Raw genomic sequence first — 14,377 nt, 5'->3', positions numbered from 1 at the left:
ACCCACTAGGATTATAACTAATTAAAAAAGAAAAACAGCTGTATTTGAGTAGCAAGATTGTGGCTCATGTTCATTTTCAAAAAAATCGACATTAATAAAGTTCAAAAAATTTAAAGATCAGACTTCAGGATTATTTGTAGATTATCAACATTAGAGAACCCTAATACTGAGAGAGAATTCCATACAAATTATGGCCTATTCATGCCAATTCCTCCCACTCACTGGGTTCTGGTGGTGGTGGCAGAGGTGGTGGAGGCTCTTCAGTGGCAGCTGCAGCTGCGGCACTGGCAGCTGCAGCTTCATTTGTCATGGACCTGGTGATTCGACCCTTCCGGCGGCCTTGACTGTTGGCAGTCTTTCGCCCCCTAGGCGTGGCCTGTTCTCTCTCCTCAGTTTCTTCTGTTGTAGCTTCCATCTTATCCTTTTCCTTGGTATTTTCTCTGGAAACAAAAGCAATGAAAATTTGTGTGTATCAAAGAAGGCTGCAGTTTTGGACATCCTTTACTTAAAAATTGAATAAATCTAACCAATCTCTTATTTATTTTAAAAAAATTTAGGTAAAATTCTTTTTTTTTTCAAGAGAGAGAGAGAGAGAATTTTTTTAATATTTATTTTAGTTTTTCGGTGGACACAACATCTTTGTTTGTATGTGGTGCTGAGGATCGAACCGGGCGGCACACATACCAGGCAAGAGCGCTACCGCTTGAGCCACATCCCCAGCCCCAGGTAAAATTCTTTTATGCCCTAATTTTGAAGAATTTTGGCTGGTTAAAATGAAAAAATTCCATACTTTTTTTAAAAAAAAATATTAATGGACTTACATTTTAAACATATTTCAAATTAACTGATTCAAAACCAGAACATTCCACGAGGAAATTAACAAATGGCAGCACAAGATCCCCTAGACCTGCAATTCAAAGGCATGGTCTATACCAAATGGCAGGAGTCCTGGGTGCTTTACACTTGCTCTAAGTTGTCTTATTAGTGAAATGAAGAAGCTGAAACAGATAGTAAGTACCTTTATGATTGATGCTTACTCTATAGTAGTAATCCACAATACTGTTTCATTAAACCAGACTCAGTGTTCTGAACCACTACCAATACTGATTACATCCCAGGGCAAAGATGCCTTGGATTTACTAGCCTAGCAATAACTTTGGAAAAACTGCCTCATTCCCATGAGCCTCAGTTTCTTCATCTGTAAAATAAGGATAATGGTAATGTATTTCATAGAGCTGTTGCAAAGATTAAAGAATAATACAAGAGAGGAGGGGTGGCAATCTAAGATGGAAGGCACTGAGTAAGGGGTCACTTTTTCCAAATTAAAAGTGTTCAAACATGTAGATATGGCATGAAACTTTTGAGAACACTAACACATGACCCTGAGAAGTGTGGTATTCCAACTGCCAACACAGAAGCAAACTTGACCATATCTCAATTTCCCAACATGCTTTATTAATTCTTATTTCCAAGATTTTTTTCTCCTTGTAAACAGTTCTTGTATCTTGCCTTGCTCTCCCCTAGTAGATTATAAACTACCTGGAAATAGTATATATCTTAAGTATTTTTTGTATTCTCCTTAAGATTTAGCCCAAATAGATAATGAATTGTTAAAATAACTTAGAAGCTAGGTGTGGTCGTGCACACATATAATCCCAGCTACCTGGGAGGCAGAAGGATTGCAAATTTGACGCCAGCCTCAGCAACTTGGCAAGACCCTATCTCAAAATAAAAAATATAAAGGGCTGAGGGTATAGTTCAGTGGTACAGCGCCCTGGATTCAACCTCAGTACTGCCAAAAATAAGTAAATGCATAGACACATGCACACATACATACAAATATATACACATACATACAAAACAATAACAATAGATATTTTAAGAAAAAAGTAAAACTAAGGTATAGCAGTTCTAAGAAAGAAAAAAAAAAGATAAAAGTAAAACTAGGCAAGGTAGTTCCACTTGAGCAGAACCACTATGTGGTAGGATAAAAGTTTAACCTAAACTAAAATAACCCAAACTTTTCCTTTATACGCATCTTCCTAAGATATAAAATTAGAAAAGCCTGAATATCTAACACTTTTCAAACCATGTCAAGTGACTTACGCAGCTTTAGTTACCCCAGAACTAGGTAAAACTTAAGTACTTCCAAGAGGATTACAGAAACAAAATGGATATTAAAAAGGAACGAACCATTAACACATCAAACACCCTGGATAAATCTATAAAATTTATAAGTTAATAAGTCACATAACACATTACATACTTGCTATAGTCTGGATCTTAAATATTCTCAAAAGGTCCATGTGTTTAAAAGTTTGGTCCCTAGGGCAGTACTAAAGAGAGACAATGGAGCCTTTAGAAGGCAGAGCCTAGTGGGAGGTTTTTAGGTCATTGGGGGCTTGTCCTTGAAGGGAATTCTGGGACCCTGGCTTCTTCCTCTCTTTCTATCTTCTTTCCTTCCTGGCCAGGAGGTTAATGGTTTTGGTACTTCATGTGCTCCCTTGATGATATGCTGTGTTGCCACAGGCCCAAACAATTATGGATTGAAACCTCCAAATATATGAGCCAGAGATATAAGTTGGTTATCTCAGGTATTTGCTATAGTGACAGAAACCTGACTAATACATACTGTATGACCCCATTTCTATATAATTCTAGAATAGGCAGAAGCGGTTGCCACAGGCTAGGAATGGGGGAAGAAAAACCTATTACAAATTTGATGTCACTTCAAAGAAGCCTACAGGAATAGGATGATTGGAAATGCTCTACACAAGTACATACACTTGTCTGAACACATCAATCTAAAATTGATGAATTTTAGTCTACATTATTTATAAACATAATAGTTCAGGGCTGGGGATGTGGCTCAAGTGGTAGCGCGCTCGCCTGGCATGCGTGCGGCCCAGGTTCGATCCTCAGCACCACATACAAAGCAAAGATGTGTCCGCCGATAACTAAAAAATAAATATTAAAATTCTCTCTCACTAAAAAAAAAAAAAAAAACCATAATAGTTCGGGGGTAAACAACCAATCCAGTGCCTGAGGCCCTGTGTGCCTAAATGTATACAAAAGCCTCAGTGGCTGTCTCTGACTGGCAAAATGACAGATTAACTTTCATTATACTTTGCTTTCTTTTCCCGATTTTCTATAATGAACATGAATTACTTTTTATTACTAGAAAAATGGCAACAGCAAATAAATTGGGAAATGTATTTTATATAATATGGTCAATGAACCTAGAATATACTATATTATTGAAAAGTTCCTTGCTCAGCATTTTTACACTACCTAAGGTACACTATCTGAGGCTCATAAAAGAGCCCGAGGAATCTTCCAAATCTAAGATTAAATTAAATTCAACACATCTTTGTGAGAAGTATGCATTATTGTAGCTCATCCTGTCTGAAAAGGAGTAAGTCATGGCTGGCAAATAAATCCAATAAGCCAAAAAATCATACTTCATTACTTAGTCATGTCAAATAACAAAACCCATATCCCACTGATTCTTTTATCCAATATTCCACACCTTCAAAAGACTCAGTTTCATTATTTAAAAGTAATTACAACACTTATTAATAATTATTTAACTCACTTAGAGTCCTCCTTCTCATCCTTTTCCTCTTCATCTTTCTTTTCTTCTTCTTTTTTTTCTGTTTTTTCTGCTTTATCCTCTTCTTTTTCTTCTACTTTTTCTTCTTGTGAGGGTCGGGCAATTTGCTGCTAGAATAAATCATCATTTGTGAAACACAAAGGTACCAGCAATAGATTCTCAAATTGTGATGACAAATTATAATAGCCATCTAAACATTTTAAATAATTATTAATCATTTACAATATAATTGGTGGCCATGAATTAAAAAAATCAAGCAATACTTTTATGATATATTTTATATGTATTATTTAAAAGGTATTATACATACATACACAAATGCTCAGAGCATTTAGATCTATCAGAGAGGTGAAAATGTTAAAATTCCACTTGGAAATCTGAGATTGGTGCTCTCTTTGCAAGCCCTATCTAATCTGTCACTCAAGAATTCCATTTCAAAATATATTTCAAAACACATATACAATTTTTTCAAACCATCCCTATCATTAAATACTTAATGTATTCCTATTTTTTCCATTATTATAAATGAAACTATAAGAAACATCTTTATGCATTTTTGGGAGGAATATCCATTTAATGAGTAGTTGACATTTAATGGAATAGTTGACTGAAGTAATTTGGAAAAATTCTAAAGATATAGTACATTGAAGAGAAGTAAAACATTCAAATATTCCTAAGCTGAAACTACAACAATGTAATGTGTTCCTACATACTCCTAAAAGAAAACACCGAAGAAAGGTATTGGGCAATCAGACCCTTTCATTTTTGATGTCACATTTGTTAAAACTGCAAGTCTAAAAGAAAAAACTAAGAATGCTGTATTGTTTTTATTTAATTCAGAAATCAAGACTGCATAATGGAATGAAGACAGAACTCCAGGGCATCTTTACTGCAAAGCCTGTTGGCCTGTGCATATTTCCCTCCAACGCCTATCCTTTCCACATTCTTCTTACTGCTCTGGACTCATCTACACAAGCCCAGCGCTTTCTTACCTTTGTCTAGAATACCCTTTCTGCCCTTTCTTGCCTGGAAAAATCCTACATATGCTCTGAGACTAAATTTGAAATGCTACATTTCCTGGGAGTAAAATCACAATAACCTGGATGACCTGCCAGAACTAAAATCAGCAGCTCTTCTCTCCAGATGCAACTATTCATCCCCCACCCATTCCACACCTTCACAGTTGCTGATTCTGCTTGGTCCTTTGATTCTTTATTCTATGGAATTTTCACAGTCCATCAAAAACTGCATTTGCTCATCAACTTGTTAAATCATTTCAAGATCGTAATTCCCTCATTTGTTTTATCTGATCTTCCCAATTTTTCAACCTGGCTAATTGCCAGTTTCATTTTCTAATTAAAAAAAAAAAAAATGGGTGGATTTCAAATGTATGTTTTGCAACTTTAAGTAAGTCTGCCTTGCAATTGGGAATGTTTAATTCAGCTCTAACTGACTTCCTAGCATACCATAGTGCGTAAAAGACTGGTTTCAAGTGCTAATAACCTAAGTCAGACATAAGTGAACCATTAATTTGTCATTAAACCAGTAAGATACCAACGTTTTGTCTAGTCAGTGAGCTGCTGTTATGGTATGAATATGAAATATCCCCCCAAAGTTCATGTACTAGAAACATGTTATCCAATGTAGCAGTATTCAAAGATGAAATGGTTAGATTATGAGAGCAACAGCTTGTTCAGTAGTTTAATCAATTTGATGGATTAATAAATTGAAAGGATTATTGTACGAGTTGATAACTATAGATGAGTGGGGCATGGCTAGAGGAAGTAGATCATGGGGCCATGCCCTTGGAGAATATATCTTGTCCCCTGGCTCCTTGCTCCCTTTCTCAGCTTCCTGGCTGCTCTGAGCTGAGCAACTTTTCCTCTACCATGCCCTTCCACCATGATGTTCTGCTTCACCTCAGACAGAGCAATGGAACTGAGACGTTTGAAGCTGTTAGCTCAAACTAAACTTTTTGTCCTCTAAGCTGTCCTTGTGAAGTATTTTGGTTACAGTGATGAAAAGCTGACTAACACAGCTGTGTAACCTAGAAATTGGTGTAGAGTATGAAGATATGGAGGGAGATGTCAACAGAGCAGATGGTAAGGAAAGAGATTAAAATTTCCTTTAGCCCTGGGTGATACATATAATTTTTTTTAAAAAATTTGTTCTAATTTGTTATACATGACAGTAGAATACATTTTAACAAATCATACATAAATGGAGTATAACTTCTCCTTCTTCTGGTTGTACATGATGTAGAGCTATACCAGTCTTGTATTCATTATCTGCACACAGTAAAATAAATCGGACATTATTACCCTATCATTCCTACCCTCATATCCCCTCCCCTCCCTTCACTCCCCTGCTAATCCAAAGTACCTCTATCCACCTGCCTCCCGGTCCTTATTGTAAATTAGCATTTGCATGTCAGAGAAAACATTCAGCCTTTCTTTGGGATTGGCTTATTTCACTCTAGTTCCATCCATTTACTGGCAAATCCTGTAATTTCATTCTTCTTTAATACTGAGTAATATTCCACTGTGTATATATACTACAATTTCTTTACCTATTGAATTTCATTCTTCTTTAATACTGAGTAATATTCCATTGTGTATATATACCACAATTTCTTTATCTATTGAAGGGCACCTAGGTTGGGTCCATGGTTTAGTTATTGTGAATTGAGCTTCTATAAACATTGATGTGGCTGATTTTAAGTCCTTTGGGTATAAACCGTGGAGAAAGACAGCTAGGTTGAATGGTGGTTCCATTCCAAGTTTTCTGAGGAATCTCCAAACTGCTTTCCAGAGTGGTTGCACCAATTTGCAGTACCACCAGCAATGTGTGAGTGTACCTTTTTCTCCATAACCTCGCCAACATTTATTGTTGCTTGTAGCTTGTATTCTTGATAATTGCCATTCTGACTGGAGTGAGATGGTATCCCTGTAGTTTTGATTTGCATTTCTCTGTTAGAGATGTTGAATGCTTTTTCATATATTTGGTGATCGACTGTATTTCTTCTGTGAAGTGTCTGTTCAGTTTCTTAGTCCATTTGTTCATCGGGTTATTTATTTTTTTGGGTGTTAAGTTTTTTGAGTTTTTCATATATCCCGTAGATTAGTGCTCTATCTGAAATGTGTGTGGTAAAGATTTTATCCCATTCTGTAAGTTCTCTCTTCTCACTGTTTCCTTTGCTGTGAAGACACTTTTTAGTTTGAGTCCACCTTGATACATACAATCTCATTCCCCTTATATTTTACTGCTTCTAAAGGCAACCAGGGCTTTGAAGAAAGTAAGCAATCCCACCCATTCCCTTCTGAAATCCAACCAATAGATGACTACTTTTCCCTGGTCCTAGGGATTGAGACGCAAATGTAGCACCTGCTTAAATCAGTCATGGAAAGAAGGCTGTAGCTCCCAGCTCTAATTAAAGTGTGGAAATGATCCAAAGAAACTGACAGAGTTGCTAGATTAGAGTGTGGTCAAATACAAATCACCTCTCCAGTGGAACCTCTCATCACTGTATGCTGAACAGGCAACATTGAGTAAGCATAGCCAGCAGAGAATTGAATCTTACCTATGGACAATCTGCACAAACATTTATCACAACACATGCCGCTGACATTAAAGAAAATAAGGAACATCTCTCATTTAAAAAGGTGGTTAGGATTACTTTTGTTTCAAGCAAATCTGTAGAGAAGTACCAATCTTGGTGGTATAGGATGGAGTTTGCATGTTAAAACCCCTCAACCATTTCTGTAGGCTGGCTACATCAGAAGAGGCCCAATCTTTCTAAAAGTTCTCTTGAAAGACAAAGGCTTCCCAGTGGTTCCTTGTCCTGGTTTCCCTTCCCTTTAAGCCCAATATTTATGGAGTTAATAAACAACTATCATTCTATTAGGAAGGTTCTCACAACATGAAACACTTCCATCAACAAGTTATTCACTACAAATGTAAGTGCAAATTATAAAATGAAAATTCAAATAAAAAAAGAAAGGTATGTACACTGCAATATGATCAGGGACAAACAGGATCCAGTTAGATCCTTATAGCAACATCAAATAACAGTTAATACTGAGACTTTATCACTACTCTATGTAACTGAATTCTTAACACACTGACACACACACTCTATTTGTATGTTAAAATGCCCAAATCTATAAAACAGAAAAATAGATAAATTCCCACTTAGCACACACTAAGTTACCAAGAAACAAAATGACTAAATTTAAGAACAAGCAAGAATATGTAACTAAAAAGTGTACAGATGCAGTGTTGTTTTAATACTGGGCAATATTTCCTTTCAAAATATACTTCAAGCAAAAAATAACAAATACATTAATAACAAATGCCTTGAAGACCAAATGAATTTTCAGACTAACTTCTGAAGAGTGAAAGCTGTCAACTGAAAAAAAAAAAAAACACACCATGATGATGACAATAAATAAATCTTAACTACCAACTATTAGATACTCTCCATGTGCTTTACACTACACTCCCAAGACTTTACACACACACACACACACACACACAGAGTTCTCATTGAATCTGCAAAGTACGTACTAGTTCTCCCATTCTCACTAAGTTCCTGGATACAGAGTGATTCAGCATTTTGGGGTCAAAAGCTATACCCAATTTTTAATCACGTCTAAAATATTATTTCGAATCAGTGCCTATTTACCAATGACTTCAAAATTGCTACATTTATGTAGGTGTATGTTTCTACATAAATGTATGAATATCTGAAGAATTAAAAAATGCTGACATAAAGGGGGGAAATGGTGTTAGCATAAAAGAAAAACACAAATTCCTATGAAAAGAAACTAAGTATTTGGAAATGAAGAATGTGGTTTTTAACAGTAACAGGCTTTACACTGTTGGTTAATATTAGGTACCACAGAAATTCCATCTGCACAGTATTTAGCTGGAAAGCACAGCATTTCCTAATGGAAGAAAATTTTACTTGTAATGAAAAGAACATATTCCTCATACATAAAAAATAAATTACTACCTGACGTGTTATTTATAATTATAGATTCCAACTACTAACACTTATAAGTGGTTTTGGCTTTCAAACTCCAATTACGTATTTATTACTTCTATTAAATATATAAAGAACTGCCCTCACTCTTCACAGGATGCTACCAAGTTGAACTATTAAAATAGTTTTGAGCAAATAAAATAGAATTATGAGAAGAGTTAAAATTTCTGCCAGTGATTATATCTGAAGACAATTTTAACAAAATATGAATCTAATTTCCCTATGATTCTAAGATTTAAAATTCATTTTCAGAGTAAATAATATGAAAGGTTCCCCACAGCAATAGCTGGTTAAAAAAAAAAATCAAACCTGATAAACTTGGAATAATTCAGTCAACAGCATACTATACATTCATCTGCTAAATAAAAATTACTCTTATGGGTAGGAAGTTGGGAAGAGGGCACAAGGAAGAAATCAAAAATTGAAAGGATCAAGCACAAACTTCAGCACAATTCTAATGATTCTTGAAGTAAATTTGCCACAGTCACTCTGGGGTTACCTGAGATAATCCTCCTGATTCAAGCTTGACTGAACAATAAGTCAGTAAAATGACTCTCAAATCAGTTATCTGTATATATCACCATGGTAATCAAAAGGGTGATATGTTCATTTAAAAAAAATTTCACCTCATAACTAGATTCTTAATAAAGAGGTAGTTCTGAATTTTTTCTATATAGCGAGGTCTATATATCCAATCCAGATCTTTTTCCCATGCTCTAAATTTACATTATTTAACTAGTCACAATACTTAAATATTAACTTGGATTACTACCTGGACATATGACAGGTCTTTCAAACTCAGTCATATCCCAAACTTGTTCCTTCTTCAGTCATACCTATCATAGCAAAAGGCAATTCCACAATTCAAAACTCGATGTTTTCCTTATTAAGGTCCTCTCATCCTTATAGTCAATCCAGCAAAACCTATTGGCTTTACCTTCAAAAATACATATCCAGGAGCTAGGAGGCATATAGCTCAGTGGTGAAGTATTTGCCTACCATGCAAAAGGCCCTGGTTTCCATCCTTAAAAGCATAAACAAACAAACACACACACACACACACACTCATTTAGACATATCCAGAAACTAATTAAACCTCTTGGTTTTACCTTAAAAAATACCAAATAACTGATCATTGATCCTGCAAAGTAAGTACTAGTTTTCCCACCTCCCCAATAGAATCTTGACCAAGCCACAGGAATTATTATTAACCTCCTAACCGGTCTCATTCTTCTCTTGCCTCCTTACAATCTATTTTCAACAAAGCAGCCAGTGTGACCACATAACAACAGAAAGCTGAAATTATCTTCTGCAAAAAAGCCCAAGTCCTTAAACTAAACCTTCGAATTTCTGCAAAACTTCTCATCATTTTGACACAAATAAATGGAATGAAGCACACAAGCATTCTTAAATGCTTAAGCGATTCTTAAAATGGAAATAAGAATCTTTTGGTCTGAGACAATGGTCCAAGCCCATCATTAACTCCCTCCTCTCCCAAATTCCCAGTGAAACAGCCAGAGAAACATAAAACTAAAAAAATTCTTCAAGCCCTGTAATCCCAGTGGCTCCGGAGGCTGAGGCAGGAGGATCGAAAGTTCAAAGTGAGTCTCAGCAATTTAGCAAGGCCCTAATCAACTCAGTGAGACTAATTAAATTATAACAAGAGCTGGGGATGTGGCTAATTAAATTATAACAAGAGCTGGGGATGTGGCTCAGGGTTTAATCCCTGGTACAAAAAAAAAAAAAAAAAAGAACGAACGAACGAAAGAAAAAAACAAAAATTCTTCCAAGTAATAATTTAAAAGTAAATAGGGGTCAGGCACTGTGGTGCACGCCTGTAATCCCAGAGGCAGGAGATCACAAGTTCAAAGGAAGGCCCTAAGCAACTTAGCAAGGCCCTCTCTCAAAATTAAAAAAAAAAAAAGCGCTGGGGATGGGGTTTAGTGGGTAAGTGTCTTTGGGTTCAATCCCTGGTATTTAAAAAAAAAAAAAAAAAACCAAAAACCTAATAGGGCAGGAGTAGATTGCCAAAAGGGATGACCACACCAAACCTGAGCCTATCTGGGAGCAACCATCATAAGGCTCAGCTAAAGTGAGTGTGAATGTGGCAAATCACAGCCCTGCAAATACATTCTGAGGCAGTGCAGAGGCACTAGCACAATACAATATAGGACAAGAAATGTGAGAGGGAAATAATAATATGTCTGGAAATTAACAAAGACTAGTGTACTACAGATAGAAGTCAAAATAGAGTCCCAGACAATTTTAGGTTGAAAAAATGAATATTTCAGAATAACAGAGACTCCCTCCACCAACTTTCTAATGGAGCTTTCTCCTCCTCATCAGAGGCAACAGGCTACTACGTTACTGGCATAAATAGGGTATAATAAGTATCATCTTAGTCCAGTATGTAGGACTGAAAATATTTCAACAGTAACATAAGTTCTGAAACTAAACAAAAACAAACAACAAAACTAAAAAATAAAATAAAACAAACTGTTTTGTCATTAAGAATAAAGCTACCGTTAAAACTGTATAGCTGAACCTTGTCTAAAATATATATGGTCCCTAGGATGTCTAGCTAAAGAATATATTGACTCCACTTTCTCTGGGGGAAGCAGGAACAAAATCCTGGCAAAACTTCCATCTCTGGTGAAACTGTGTTTTTTATCTCACTGCCAATAATTATTTTGCTCCTCTTCATTTAGTACATCTTTATGGAGCTCTATAATCATTGATATCTCTACCTCTACAGTATTATTACAACCAAACTAAAAGCATGTCCTTTTTTCTCTCTTCTGATCCTTATTAGCCATCCCAAGCAATTTAACTACTTCTCTTTACAACATCTACATGTAAGAGTATACCTGTGATCTAGGGTCGTGGCTCAGCAGTTAGAGCGCTTGCCTAGCATGTATGAGGCACTGAGTTCGATCCTCAGCACCACATAAAAATAAATAAATAAATATCTATCAACAACTTAAAACAAATAAAAAAAAAGTACACCTGTGTTGTTTCCATTTCCTCACTTCCTAAGAATCTTTTTTAACTCAGTGTAATGCTTCCCCATTCCACTAAAAATATGTCTTACAAGCCATAATTTCTACTCCCCACCCCAATGTTGGGGAGAAAACTCAGGGCTTTGCACATACTGGGCAAAAGCTCTGCCACTGAGCTGTATCTTCAGCCCTTCTCTCTCCTTTCTCTCTCTCTCCCTCTCTCTCTCTCTTTTATATATATATAATTTTTTTATGATGAACCTTTATTTTATTTATTTTTATGTGGTGCTGAGGATCGAACCCAGTGCCTCACACATGCTAGGCAAGTGCACTATCACTGGGCTACAACCCCTGCCCATCCCTATATATATTTTTTTTTAACCAAAAAACACTGCTTCTGAAGAACATGCAATCACATCTTGGAAAGTGGCAGTGTCCTATGGGAAATAAAACATTAAAAAGGATATAGCTCTGAAAAATTAAGAGAATTTAATCAAAATACACGAATCTGGTGACCAGAGCTCCCAAGGGAAGGAGGGGCTAAGACCCTGCCACACTGAAAGAGTGACTGTGTAAGGAAACCAGGAGAGACTTGGAATGCTAACAGTGAGCAGCTGTTAGAGTTTCTACACGCAAGTATGCACTGTGACATCCATCTGAATGAGGACAGCAATGGGCATTAGTATAGCAGCTCCACTGGCAATGCAAACAATAGCTGTGACAGCTGCTAACTGGTTATTTTTGGAAAAGCAGTTTCCAAATGACTGAACTGCAACTTGTGAAAATTTGTATTTGTGAAAAAATGCCTGATAAAGAGCTTTTAAGGGTTAAACTGTCTAAACTTCACAAATAAAGTTAATCTAAAACAAGATCAGTTCCCATGCATTACAGTAAACAATCCTCTCCTCTAGTTATCATGCTATCCGTCTCTCCCTTATACTTCCTGTTCCCTTTTCATACAAAAGGACTAGCTAAAGACAGTGTATTAGGTAAGGTACTAAAGGTCTCATATTTAATTACATGGATATCACTGATATTGAAATGCATGATTCAGATGAGATAGACATAAAACTTTTCCAATTATCATAATAGATATTTAAAATACATTCAAAATACTTCAAAATAATTCTAACATTCTGATTAATAAAAACATGAATCTCTAAAGTATATATGCAGTGCAAGGCTCCTGTTATATCTTTATTTTTTTAGCATATAAATGATTTTTTTGTCTCCATATTTCCATCAATACTGAAATAGCTTCGCACAGTAATGAGACACACCTGATTTCTGCCTCTGCGTTTTCCATAATTCCTTCTCACTAGGGCTTTGTAATTCTCATTTTTCTTGGTTAAATAGTAATACAAAACACAATCAGGAACACTCTGTAATGAAAGTAGTTCATTTTTGAGAATTCAATAAAATGTCTTAAATAAAAAAAAATTTTCAAGGAAAATACTACTATTCTTTAATTTATATTAAGAGAAAATATACATGGCTAATATTTTAAGGCATATATTAGTGCTCTAAAAATACATTTATTATTTTGATAGTTAACTGTTGACTTAATCCAAATTATGTTAAAAATATGAAAAGCTATCAGAAACATTCAAATATTTTCTTATTAACTAGTAAGTAAATGTCCCTTTAAATAGTTTGTTCAAAAACACTAAAAAATTCAGAGGAAATAAGAACTCAAGCAGTGTAATTATGTGTTTTTAGGGAAATATAAAGTTAACTTTCATTATCCATAAAAATTAGATCTGTGCTTAGGACATCTAATGTAATTTAAATTATTACTTTATATATATTTGTTATAATTATGACATGAGAATCTTTTCTGTATAAAGCCCTTAACAAAAATCAATTCTAGTTAATTACTACTGCTTGTTAGAGCACAAAAATTCCAAAATAACAACATCCACAAACCTATTAACATTCATGCAAACCATTTCTTACCTTCCTTTCCAAGTAGGATGCAATTAGTCCAAAGTTTTTTGGATGCTGGATAAACCTGAGTAAAAAATAAAATAAAAAACAAACAAAACAAAACAAAAAAAACACATGCACACACAAACATTTTAACAACTTAAAAAGAAAAAAAACTTGGAAAAAGAAATATTATGTGCAGACTAACTCCTGGTGATTCCTCACTGCAAATTTGAGTAACAATTGTAGAATCATTGGAGATTTAAAGGGCAAAGTTCTGGGAACCATCCATCAGGAAATGATTAGATTGGTCTATGGTAGGGCAAAGAAATGTGTACTTTTAAAAAACCATATCCAAAGTGATTTAAATAACACCCAAGTTTGGGAATCTCTCATAAAATGACTCCCCATCCCTAATTCTTATCTGTTACCTATTTTCCTATCTATGAAACTATGGGAAGATCAATATTTTCTACTTCTCAATAGAATCCATTCCAATGCCAAAATGGGGTCAAGATTTTGTGGAAAAAGTTCAATTTACAAGTAAATGCTAAATACTATTACTAAACATATAAGTTTCTACTAGAGAATAATTTAAAATTTAAATTACTTGTCCTTAAAGATCTCCTTCTCGTGGTCAGTCCAAACATTCATAAATTGCCTATCTTTATAAACCTTCATAGGGTCCTCCATAAGCCCATTCATGTTAATGAATTTGACCCGTCTTTGTTCTGCATCAAACATCATAGGTGGGATCACAGAGAGCTGCCGCATTTGTTTCTCATTATTCTGCAA

General features: G+C 35.2%; 1 protein-coding gene across 28 annotated transcripts in view; it reads right to left on the bottom strand.

The window, feature by feature from the left end:
* Positions 1-14,377, bottom strand: part of Ncor1 (nuclear receptor corepressor 1) — a 155,256-nt gene that overhangs the window by 71,689 nt on the left and 69,190 nt on the right. For 18 of the 28 annotated variants that reach the window (XR_013092677.1, XM_076870297.1, XM_076870295.1 and 15 more), the window contains 5 exons: positions 14,193-14,371; positions 13,613-13,667; positions 12,937-13,038; positions 3,596-3,723; positions 223-440 (listed from right to left, as the gene is read on the bottom strand). Coding sequence is in view for 27 of the 28 variants with exons in the window: in XM_076870297.1 (XP_076726412.1) it covers positions 223-440; positions 3,596-3,723; positions 12,937-13,038; positions 13,613-13,667; positions 14,193-14,371 (682 nt within the window). In the remaining variant the exon portion in view is untranslated. The remainder of the gene's footprint in view (positions 1-222; positions 441-3,595; positions 3,724-12,936; positions 13,039-13,612; positions 13,668-14,192; positions 14,372-14,377) is intronic. The other 10 variants (XM_076870298.1, XM_076870314.1, XM_076870304.1 and 7 more) reach the window with 1 other exon arrangement.

The sequence above is a fragment of the Callospermophilus lateralis genome, chromosome 11, assembly GCF_048772815.1.
Source record: "Callospermophilus lateralis isolate mCalLat2 chromosome 11, mCalLat2.hap1, whole genome shotgun sequence".
Lineage (NCBI taxonomy): Eukaryota > Metazoa > Chordata > Mammalia > Rodentia > Sciuridae > Callospermophilus > Callospermophilus lateralis.
This window is presented reverse-complemented; position numbering and strand designations above follow the sequence as displayed.